This window comes from Phoenix dactylifera, chromosome 16 (assembly GCF_051530095.1).
Source record: "Phoenix dactylifera cultivar Ajwa chromosome 16, Ajwa_hap1_PhDact_Kaust_v1.1, whole genome shotgun sequence".
Lineage (NCBI taxonomy): Eukaryota > Viridiplantae > Streptophyta > Magnoliopsida > Arecales > Arecaceae > Phoenix > Phoenix dactylifera.
The window spans coordinates 1,643,934-1,656,145 of NC_143205.1; the positions used below are offsets into that span (position 1 = coordinate 1,643,934).

The following is a 12,212-nucleotide window of genomic DNA, read 5'->3' on the forward strand; positions in this document are numbered from 1 at the left end:
AGTGCTATCGCAGCTAGCCTACCATGCGCCGCAATTTTTATTAGTCATATGAGCCTCTCACTGAATGAGACGAGTTGAGGATCCAATATTAGGTTGGTGCTATGTTGGTTTTAGGTGACCTATAGCATCCACCCTTCACCGACTATTTGACCAATCACCAAGTGACTGCCACTGCCATGGACAGTCGCCAGCCAGTAAATAAAAGAAATGCATGCCAGCTTCCTACACTAAGAAATTCTAATGGCGGCAGGCACCTCTAACACCAACTAACACACATTAAAGGGAGCAAATAGAATAGGCAAAACATTTAAAAGACCTTAAGGTAATATGTCGAAATAAACAAAGTACAAATAAAGGATATAACAACATAAGGGGACAGAGGATTATACTAGTGCTGATATCTACTATTCATCGCAAGTGTTTTTTTCCCCTTGATTACCATAGCATAATTTACCAAGCACTTGCCACATGCCAAATGTATGCAAATTACATTGATAGCAGTATAGCACCAAGTGGTCACTTCATTTTTTGTGGCATCAAGATCACAATTAACAGCATCTGGAAACAAATCCCAAGCATTACTCAGTACAAATCAAATAATGTTTTAACAAAGGCATGGAGACCTGCAACTCAGAGTCAGAAGTAAAAATAAACAACTAGATGTGTTCTATCCTCTTGGACAACATAAGCTTGATCACTTGTTGCATTACACTGCAAGGGGTTAGACATGTAAGCAAGTTTCTATACAGACACCAATATCACTGCCCATCTCCACCGCAGCACAGGTTGCAGAAGTACACTGATCCCTTGCAACATCGCAAATTTAGACATCCTGTTTGCGAACAGCCTGAGCAAGTAGGCTTCCGGATTCTAATTGGGCAGCAGCAGTTAGTAGTGAAAGTAGTGGTGGTGGAGGAGCACACGTTCGAAGATTTTCTAGGGATTCGGAGGCTCTGTCGGGTCTTTCTGAGCCGGGTTGAAGTGGTGATGCTCTCCATTTCCTTGATAAACTAGCATAGATGGCGAATGTAGTTCGGGTACAGTTCCAGGTTGCAGTGACCACCTCCTTTGATTCACAAGGGCTCGTACGGATCCCTAGCTAGTTTCCATAGCCCATTGCCATGAAGCCAATTCACTACATCATCCTTGGTTCCCTAATCAGATACCATTCCCACAGTTTGAACAAGTTAGTCAAGCTCGGAAAAATTTCTTGCCTTTATTCTAGTAGACAATCTAGCTTCTCATAAAAAGCATAACAAAGTTCGAGCAGGAGCTGTTGTGTCAAGGTTTTATTTTAACAGTAAATGATGAACCTACTAGATCTAAGTTACCAAACTGCTTGCTGTGGGACTCCTACTCTGGGCACTGTTCTATCAAATTGCGGCTTACAAAATCCATGCTGGGAATAGATCTGATAAACAACTCCATACCGGCCCAAAGAATTTTCTACTAAGTTGTAACTAACTTACAAAAGAAGCTTGTACTCGATTCATATCGTAGAGACAATAGCTTGAGATGAAGATAGATACGATAGCTTGAGATGAAGACAGATTAAGGTTTTAGGAGCACAGTTCAGGAAGCTGGTGACTCCATACTCCACTTTCAGGCATTGATCCTGAAACTTGCGACTGAGAAAGGGCAACATCAACCTAGGTCTGTCGGAAACTCTTTGAGAAGCCTAAAACTTGCATCCAACCAACGAAGCTTTAAAAGAGGCTACAGGGCAAGGCTGTACTACTAATGCAAGGGAAGGAATAAGTTCTTTCTTATAGTGGTGTTTTTCGGTGGTTTTCTCCATCAGGTTTTCTATCAGGTTAATTATTGCAGTCATCTCTTCTCTAACAGAGGTGTCTGCCTCATCATCATGTATTGGAATAATGCATCAATTAGGACTTCAAGGTGGTAACTAGTTGTTTTAATTCCTAATAAGTCATGGGTTGTTGTCATTTGTTGTTTTACCTTATCAACTACAAACACAAGTCAATTCTAAATTCTGAATATTTTAATAAATCATGTGCCTAAGGATTCAAATGTGACAGAAAAATCACACAGTGAGCTTCAAATTTCATTTCAATATATGGATGATATGTCAACACAAGCAAATGATATCCAAATGGCATAAATCTTGAAGGACGACTTACATGAATCACAAGAACCAGGCACTTCACCTTTTTAATTTTGTTAATGTTCTGCACAAGCAAGTAGACCAATATTAGCTAAAATTATCAACTGATACACAAGCCAGTAAGAAAGACAACCATCAACCTATGAGACTTACTTTATAAATGTCAAAGCAGAAATTGAAATTCACATGGCAGACCACACGTAGGCCTGACAATATAGCACTGTGAAGCACTACACCGCGCAATCTTGGCAAGCGAGCTGCCAAGTGCATTGTGGGACCACTACCAACAGACTGCCCATATAAGATCAAGTCTTCCTGACCGACTCCATATTCAGCTTCCAGGCATCGGTATACAGCCTCATATCTGCATAAGTGTTGTATTCGCTTGGCTAGACACCACAAACAGAAAACTTAGTTGGTCACTTCATCCGACATGTAGACTTTTCAACATAAAACTAAAAATAAAGGTAACATTTACGTGCTGCGAGCCCAGTGACAATTACACCAACCAGATGGCATTAACTTGCAGGTTGTTAATAGACCCACTTGTTATTTGAATTGTGTGAGAAGGCTGATTTTACATGTTGATGAATGTTTCTTTAGTAAAAAAAGGGTCCACATTTTGAAAGATGCCTCTGAACAAATAATTAATATTCAGCCGTGTACGCTACTTCTTGTTAGAGAGGTGCTGATCAAGAAAATATTAACGCATTTTGCTTCAACATGGTGCTACAGAAATGCAAAGACAGAGCTAGATAAGGTAATAGAGCAACAGCCCAAGTAGCAGTGTTGGAGTTGCTGGATTTGTCATCAAACCATACTAATATTCATCACAAAGGGCATCCTAATAAACATACATTCAGTCATGTATGCTACTGCTTGTTAGAGAGGTGCTGATCAAGAAAATATTAATGCATTTTGCTTCAACATAGTGCTACAGAAATGCAAAGACAAAGCTAGATAAGGTAATATAGCAACAGCCCAAGTAGCAGCGTTGGAGTTGCCGGATTTGTCATCAAACCATACTAATATTCATCACAAAGGACATCCTAATAAACATATGATGCTTAATTTTTCTTTGCTTGTCTAAATTAGGCACAATTATCATGTTGAACCTGAATCACCTTTTCACTTTGCACTTTTATTTTGTATAAAACTCACGATATGCATACATGATTGTATACATGGCCTTATCTTCAATATCAGCCGACTGTTTAGCGATTAAATCCAACATTTGTGCTGATGTTTGACATAGATTTCTAGCAGAACTCATGCAATTTTGTTGAAAGTTTAGGTAGAATAATTTCAAAAGAGCTTATGGTATTATCAAAGGTTTCTGCAAACTCGACAAAAATACACATCTCAGAGTTAATAGTTAATACCATTTAAGTTACAACCAGTGTGCAACCATATTCTCAAAAAAAGAAGAGATGTTAATGAGTACAAGCAAACAGCCTACCTTACAAGTTGAGGCTCCATAACCAGAGTAGTCGTATCTGCAAATTTAAAGATATAAGCATTAACTTCATTAGAATGATAGAAGCAAATGCAATTGTTGTGTGTGCACACATGCACATGTGTGCATGTCTTTGTGTGTTTCTCTGCATGTGTGTGTGAGAGAGAGAGACAGAGAGGAGAGAGGATTGTTGGAGGGATGTTAGGATGAGTATGGGGAAAATTAAAAAACATAAATAAGTTTTTTTGATGAAGAAAACATAAATAAGTTAAATAACAAAAATATAATGTCTTTGAAGGATGGTGAAATAGATAGAACATAGATCAGATAAAAAAGATTAACTAGTGGACACTCAAAACAAAATTTTCAAAGCAACATGAAAAAAAGTAGAAAACACATCAAACCATGAAAAGATGTTAAAAAATTGTCATTAAATTCCTCTGAGCCATCAATAAAAATTCTTTTTTTTTCTTAAATTGCATAAGGGCTTTTCCTGATACTATTATGAAGTACAAGAAAAAGCATTAGTTCAATTTTTTTATGTAAATTTAACAAAATTTGCTAATGAATTCATTGATCAAACCATAGTATGCCATATGGTACCGAACTGAGCAGTACGAGGCGTGCCATACTGAACCGAATGGTATGGGGTGTATCACACCATACCGGATGGTACGGAGCGTATGTACCATGCTGGTTTGGTACCGGTACATGGTACGGAAGACGTACCAACATTCAGTATGCCGAATTGGCCACATACTGAGCGTACCAACATAGTGATCGGGTGGCACCGGTTTGGAGCCCGGTATAGAGAGACATACCTTATTTTAAACTGAAAACTTAAGTTTTTTCAGAATATAAAAAAAGGTTTGACAACACTTAACCCATTGTTGAACATAAATCTTCACCTTATCAACTCAAATGCCTAATTAAAATAGTTTTAATAACATCAGCTTCCCATATCAACTCCCAAAAATAAATATCCTACTAATAAAATAAAATTTGTCCAAGCTTCTTAACTCCTTTCATCTTATCCCTTTCTCATCCCACTATAGAATTTCAAGCACCTACCTTCCTTTGAGCACTCTCCATGGCTCTGTTTGTATTTTGTAGTGCATTAAGTCATTACCTTATGACATCATGAATGCTTACCAAGACATTCTTTGAAGCTCCTTGGACTATCCTAGTTTCCTTTCTCTCATTTCTTTCTCTTACAATGATGGAATCCTGAGGATTATCAGTGTACTTTCAGCGGAATTTTAGACCATGAACTTATGATATTTTCACATAAGTATGCATTCACACAAGTTTGAGATATTTATCCCTTCCTATAATGGTGATTCTAGAGTTCATTATTGTCTTCTTGGAAGAGATTGAGGCCATGAATGCACAAGAGCCTCTGAGAATTACCATCCTCATTTCAATCTTGTTTGGCCCTTTTCCTCGTCCCATCCGGGTCTGCCAAAGGGTTTATTAGCAGATGGAAAGGTTGACAAGTCAGATGGCAAGCGGTAGATGTGTGCGTGGGCATGCAACTGGCATTAAAGTAGCCGAAAAGATGGTGATTGAAGGGAGCATACGAGAGTTGTATGGGTCCAAGTGCTTTGATCTTCAAGGACCTTCACCGCTGTCACATCCCTATTCAAAAAAGATAGATAGGGATAAGGGTGTGCCCTAGGCTATATAGTAGAGATCTAAGTTAATGTAACATGCATTGATTTGGATTGTCGAAGGATCCCTTTTTAGCATTAGAACATGATATTTATAAGTGAACCTCATTACAAGTAAAATTTTTTTCTTAATTACGATTCTAGCAATAAGTATACAAAAATGCCTGTCTCTCTTCCTCTAATAGCCCATGCCCAAAGGGCGAAGGTGAGCCCGATCATATGGCTGCAGTTTCGCTAATCCAGTAAGAGGGAAGTGTTGATCGTCAATCTACCGTGCTCCCTCCTCTTGCCTCAAAGTCGAAGCCCTCCTACTAGCACCACTCTGCCCTCACTGCTGTCGACTTCGAGGGCTTTGATGCTGATGATGACTCCCACGCCCTCCCCTCCTCCCTCCTCCCCCTCCCCTCCTCCCCACCAGTCTGGCCAACCCCCATCCTACTCATCAAGTTCGCAATACAAGAACAAAGGAAGAGTGGATCGCCAGCAAGAACGTACTTGCCATGGTCGGCTAGGGTTTCCTAGAGGACAAGGAGGTAGAGCTAGATCCGACACTTGCAGTCGTGCTCGAGGATGTCCTTGTTGGGCTTCCGGATGATGGCCTCTGGGCGAGTGCCGGCACTGGCAAAGGAAGTGTCAGCCCTACTAAGGGATGGGCGGTAGTGTGAAGTTCGACTGAGTGCCTCTTTGTGAAAGAGAGAGATTCTTTAGCAAAGTTCGTGGCTCAGCCCAAAAACCTGAAGCCTGATAAGTAGCAGGCTCGGCCCGTCCGTTGAGCAGGTCTAATGCTTTCCAAACAACTAGTTTCTTTTCTCAACAGTCTCTAACAAATAAAATAAGAGGAATTGAACCAAATGTTGTAGTTGACTGTAAGGACAATAGAGAGCATTCAATTCCGACCCCAAGTACCCATTACCACATACAACAAGAATCTTGTGAACTAAAATCAGCAACTCCAATTCCTCATCAATTCACAATAGATGTTCTCTTAAAAACGAGACATCGATCGATAATTAAAGTCTCATTCTATGATCACTGATTTGCTAAGCTATACTGCTAATATGACCTTGCAATTTTTGCCATCAGATAGGTACAACCAGCTTGAAATTATAAAAAATAAAAAAAAAATGTATAGTTCCACAAAAATTGCAACTCCTGTCCATAATTTCATCTCCTTTGCGAATTTGTTCTGCAACATCATCATGAACATAAATAAAAGAAACCCCTTTCTATCATAATATTTTCAAATACCCAGAAATTTAAGTATCTAAAGAACTCAACTATGTTCTTCAAGTACTAGTTGTTTCTTGTTGAACTTGCAGCTATACAACTGAAATATGCAATAGGAACAAACAAAGAGAGAGGAAAATAAAGCATCCAAGTATACATGTCATAGGCTAATAATGGTGCATGGCAGTCAAAATTACAGCTTTAAATATTAATGAAGTAATATAAAGAATAGATGTAAACATACAGAAGAAGGGAAAGATAGAAAAATATGAGTCTGGTAACTTACCAACGAAAACAGTTAACAAGAACCAGCAGGATAGCCCCATCGACTCTCATGGAGGAGTTTTAATTCGAGACAAGCAGTTAACAAGACTTTTGGAGCTTTGTCATCAGCTCATGGCATGAAAAACCTGTTCGCTTTGATATCTCTTTTGAAAAGGTAGGCAAATATTCTAAGAGGATTTTATCATTTCCATCAAAGCACAGAGAATCCAAAATAGTAGAGATAATTTTTGCATCAAGAGCCACATCATTATCTGCCATTTCACGAAGCACATCGATGACTTGATCCATTTCACCTTTAGCTTGAAACCCACGAATCAGTGAATCATATACAACAACATCTGGAGAAAAGCCACTAGCAATCATCTGCTGAAGCACTTTTTTAGCTTCCTCCAAGAGTCCTGATTTTGCAAATCTATTTATCAATGTGGAATAAGTTATAGAATCTGGAACCAACCCCCTTTGAAGCATATCTACAAGCAATTCCTTTGCAGTACCAATGTCACCAGATTTGCAAGCTCCATCAATCAGTGTTGTAAAAGATACCACATCAGGCTTGCACTCACTTCCCATTTCACAAAATATAGCCATCGCCTTGTCCATCCACTGTTTCTTGCACATCACTGTCATCAATGTATTGTAATCAAATAAACTAGGCCTGATTTCTTGGGTCCTCATCTCACTCAAAAGCCTTTCCGCAGCATCAATTTGTCTCATTTTACAAAGCCCATTTATCATGACACTATATGTAAAGGAGTTCGGCTTCAAACCGATGCAATTCATCTCCTTCTTAAGCTGCATTGCCTTATCGGCCTTGTGGGCCTTGAAAAGCCCCTCAATAAGCAGATTGTATGTCACCAAATTGCATGGATGCCCTCTATCTACCATCACTCTCTGGAGATCCAAGGCCTGATCAACGCGTCCTTTCTTGCAGAGCCCGCGTATGAGCGTGTTAAAAGTCATTACATCCGGCTTAACGCTACACCTGCCATCAAGCATTTCGTCGAGCAACTCCTTAGCATCATCAATCTTCTGCACATCACAAAGCCCCAGCATCAGTGTATTGTAAGTCACCACATCCGGCTCTTTTCCACTCTCGATCATCCTCTCCATGAACTCAAGTGCATCCGGAATCAGCCCTTCCTCGCATAACTGATTGATCAAAACATTATACGTCACAGTGCTCGGCTCTTCGCCCTTCTCCACCATAAAACCCAACAACCTCATCGCTTCCTTGCTCTTGCCGTCTTTACAGAGCCCATCAATCAAACCAGTGTAGGTATACACGTCGGGACGGATCCCTTGCTTCGCCATGCGATCCATCATCTCAGTCACTCTGTCCCAATAGCCCAACTTGCAAAGCCCGTGGATTAAACTACTGTAAGTGACCACATTTGGGGAAATTCCCCTCTGGTTCATCTCATGGAAGAGCTCCATACCCTTTACTACAGAACCCGTACCAGACAATCCGCTTATAAGGGCACTGTAGACAAAGACATCAGCTTCCAGGCCTCTCCTCCTCATGTCATCCAACAAGGCCATGGCCTCCTCCACCCTACCATTCTTGCAGAGGCCATCCATTAAAGTCGTGTAAGTTACCACGTTAGGAGAGCAACCATCGGAACCGCCGTCTTCTCGGGCCATCTCTGACCACAACTCCCTTGCTGCTTCTATCTTCTTTTCCTTGCAGAGACCATTGATGAGAGTATTGTAGGTAACGACATCAGGAGGAATCCACTTCTTCCCAATCTCTCGAAACAACTCCACGGCTTTCGAGACTCCGAGGCTTTTGCAGAACCCCTTCATCAGGAGATTCAAGAGAAGGGTATTCATAGGGTGGCCGCTCTTTAGCACCAAACCAACGGTAGAGAACGCGGACTTGGTGCTCTTGGTATGCGAGAATTGGTCTATTAGAGCTAGGAGAGTGCGGTGACTTGGTGGAATTCCCATTCGGGTCATTGTTCGGTATGCTGAGAAGAAGGAGGGTTGATCCCCGGACTTAAAGAGGGAGTGGATGCGGGAGTTCCAGGCGGAAAACGTGGTAGGAGAGCGGGGATCGGAGGACGGAAGGTTGAGGAGTGGAGGCGAGGCGGTGTGCTTGGATGCGAATTCCGTGTTGCGACTGTGGGAGAAGGCATGGGAAAGGAAAGGGAAGTTGGGGGAGTTTCGGCGAGGCATGGATGATGGAGGAGAGGGGGCTCGTCGTCGAAGGAGGCAGCGCCGGCGGAGAGGGGGCCGCCGGCAGCGGAGGCGAAGACGAGGGCGGAAAAGGATGAACTGGAGGGGGCGAAGCCGATGTCGAAGGACAAGAAGGGAGGAAGGGGTTGGAGGGGCCGCCGGTGAAGGAGGCAGCGGCCGGGCGGGAGGGCTGGAAGGGAGGCGCTGCCGGGGGACGTTGGGGTTGCCGGCAGAGGAGGGGAAGACCACCGAGTGTTGATACCACCGTACCAGCCGGTGAACCTTTTAATTTTTTAAAGCCTAGGCTGGGTACTAAACTACGGGCGCGGGCCCTGTTAAGTCACAAACTTTGTTTGGGCTCGTGGGCTGCTCGAGCTCAAACTTGGACTTAAACGGATGTCATGTTAAGCTTAGGCTCAAGCTCATTTGACTAACGAGCCGAGCTCGAGTCGAGTTTTTATCGGACCGAGCCCGAGCAACTCAGCTCGTTAACAAGCCTAAGAACTGGTGGGGCATGGGCAAGAAAGGTTATGCAAGACCAATCAAGGCAAGGATGAGGGAAATCCGGAACTAATGGTGTTTGGGTTTAAGGAGATCCGGCAAGGCCGCGCCCAACTAAGATCCGGCGAAGGGAGGCAATGGGGTGCTAGGATTTATAGAGATTTTTTTCTTTTTAGATTTTGTTTAATATGTATACCCTGAACATTAAAATTTATATTAACGTCGTTACAAAATTGATATTTGTCTATATATCTTTATAAAACACTATTTTTACAACTTAAGACATTAGCAGTTTAGAATGGAGAAAGATAAATGGCAGAACGGGGGAGTAGAATAGGTCCGAGGACTTGGTTGAGCAACATGCCTAGAATAAGAAAGTTGATACTCTGGTGTGCCCTGAAGAGAGAGAGAGAGAGCGGGGTACAGAGAGAGAGAGCGGGGTACAGAGTCATGCAGTCTCTCGGGGATTTCCTCGAGTGGGTGGTGTGCATGGAGATGGCCGATAGCGGGCTTCAGGCGACGGAGCAGCCGACGGAAGGGAGGTCGGAGGGATCGAGGCCTCTCTCTCCCGAGGGAGTGACGAAGAGTCCGACGTGGGCGGCGGTGGCCAAGGGCCCGACGAGGCAGGCGGCGTGGACATGTCACCGGATTTCTGACAGGGAATTGGGAGCACTGCAAAGCCGCTTCACAGATGTCTTGGAGGTGCCGGCGGAGAGGCTGGAGAAGACTAGATTGGTCTGGCAGAGCTCTACTGTGTTTATGCGGAGTGTGGGGAAGAGGGTTTCGGCGGATTGGGTTGCAAGAGAGGTACGCCGAGCTAGGAACTTGAACTATGATGTCGAATGTTTTACATTGGCAGACGACGTCCTAGCGGTTCGCTTTGCCGGAGAGAAGGATCGGGAGGCTGCTCTGATGAAAGGCCCATGGATGATAGGCGGTCAACTCTTTGCCATGGAACGGTGGAGGCCCAATTTCATTACCGGCCCTGATGCAGTGGGGAAGGTGGTGGTTTGGCTACGCCTCCCTCGATTGCCACTGGATTTCTGGGAGAAGGAGACTATTCTCTAGATTGCCATGGTGGCCAGAATCCCTCTGGCATTGGATGGCGCTACTGATCAGCACAACAAGCGAGGCTTCGCGAGGGTGAAGGTTGAGCCAGATGTCGGAGCTCCTCTCAAGCTGGGCATTTTCGTGAAGGGATTCAAAGATAGGGTGAAAGGGAAATTCTGGCAGAGGTTCGTTTATGAAAACTTGTCAACCTATCGCTTCAAATGCGGTCGCATTGGTCATGGGGAGGCGGATTGTGTCCCTCCCCCTACGGCGGCAGGAGCTGAGGCAGAGGAGGTTCTCAGGGAACGGAGTTCTGAAGTGGAGAAGAGGCCGACGGATACATCCACGCAGGCCGGGGAGGTACCTTCAAAGCCACTAGCAATAATCTGCTGAAGCACTTTTTTAGCTTCCTCCAAGAGTCCTGATTTTGTAAATCTATTTATCAATGTGGAATAAGTAATAGAATCTGGAACCAACCCCCTTTGAAGCATATCTACAAGCAATTTCTTTGCAGTGCCAATGTCACCAGATTTCCAGGCTCCATCAATCAGTGTTGTAAAAGATACCACATCAGGGTTGCAGTCACTTCCCATTTCACGAAATATAGCCATCGCCTTGTCCATCCACGGTTTCTTGCACATCACAGCCATCGATGTATTGTAATCAAATAAACTAGGCCTGATTCCTTGGGTCCTCATCTCACTCAAAAGCCTTTCCACAGCATCAATTTGTCTCATTTTACAAAGCCCATTTATCATGACACTATATGTAAAGGAGTTCGGCTTCAAACCGATGCAATTCATCTTCTTCTTAAGCTGCATTGCCTTATCGGCTTTGTGAGCCTTAAAAGGCCCCTCAATAAGCAGATTGTATGTCACCAAATTGCATGGATGCCCTCTATCTACCATCACTCTCGGGAGATCCAAGGCCTGATCAACGCGTCCTTTCTTGCAGAGCCCGCGTATGAGCGTGTTAAAAGTCATTACATCCGGCTTAAGCAAAGATTTTGTCTCGCCCACCATGATCTAATTGGGTGGAAAATTTACTGTTGACTATCTGCTCATTTTGTGGTCCTTTGTTCCTAACTTTTTGCTTTCTTGACTTTGTACATGTTTACCCCCTCTTCTTGCTTGTTTGCAAGCTTCTCAAGTCTTGATATATCACTTATCCCAACCAAGACTGTTAAATCGATATTGAGATCTATCTCGGTCAATGTGATACATAAAAATTCTGAAAGATTAATTTTTTTTAAGCTATTAAAATTTCAATCATTATCATAAATTTAAAATTAAAAAATTGTGTTTATATATTAATGTTGAGGTCAGAATCAAGTTATATGGGTGTAATTGTTGAGAATCCCACATCGATGATTTGAGTTATTGTATGTGATATACCACCTCTAAACTACTTACATACAAAAAATCATATAATTTGGAGATTTATAGCCTCAATACCAATTGATAAAAAAATGTACTTTTTTTTGTATTCAAACTGTCCAATTTTTGATCATTGGACGTATGCGCTAAAAATTTTCTGATTACATGATTTTTATATTCGGTGGCTTAGATCATCGATTTACATCTGGCTAAGATTAAAATTTATTTAAAAAATGTTATTAGTCTTGGGATATTAACAAAGAATTTATTTAAGAAAATAAAAAAGTGATTAAATATATTGATCTATAAGAATGTATTATTAGACAACGCTTCAAATTTTATTGGTT

General features: G+C 42.3%; 1 protein-coding gene and 1 pseudogene across 2 annotated transcripts; both read right to left on the reverse strand.

Moving 5' to 3' along the window:
- Positions 1-559: 559 nt before the first annotated feature.
- Positions 560-3,623, reverse strand: LOC149751082 (uncharacterized; annotated as a pseudogene). Its single transcript, XR_016398607.1, has 4 exons — positions 3,585-3,623; positions 2,279-2,514; positions 2,142-2,189; positions 560-1,154 (listed from the first exon to the last, which is right to left on the reverse strand). The product of XR_016398607.1 is annotated as an uncharacterized LOC149751082 (transcript).
- On the reverse strand, positions 2,279-11,595 carry LOC103707179 (Tetratricopeptide repeat (TPR)-like superfamily protein). Its single transcript, XM_089927914.1, has 4 exons — positions 10,732-11,595; positions 6,765-9,223; positions 3,585-3,621; positions 2,279-2,514 (listed from the first exon to the last, which is right to left on the reverse strand). The coding sequence occupies exons 1-2, from the start codon at positions 11,509-11,511 to the stop codon at positions 6,842-6,844; spliced, it is 3,162 nt and encodes a 1,053-aa protein (XP_089784040.1). The 5' UTR covers positions 11,512-11,595; the 3' UTR covers positions 2,279-2,514; positions 3,585-3,621; positions 6,765-6,841.
- Between the last annotated feature and the right edge of the window lie 617 nt (positions 11,596-12,212).

Excerpts from the sequence above, each read along its gene's own strand:
- LOC103707179 (XM_089927914.1), bottom strand. The coding sequence starts at position 11,511 with ATGGTGGGCGAGACAAAATCTTTGCTTAAGCCGGATGTAATGACTTTT. Across the intron at positions 9,224-10,731 it reads GAGGGACACAATCCGCCTCC|AAGGTTCACCGGCTGGTACG; the intron begins CCATGACCAATG and ends TTAAAAAATTAA.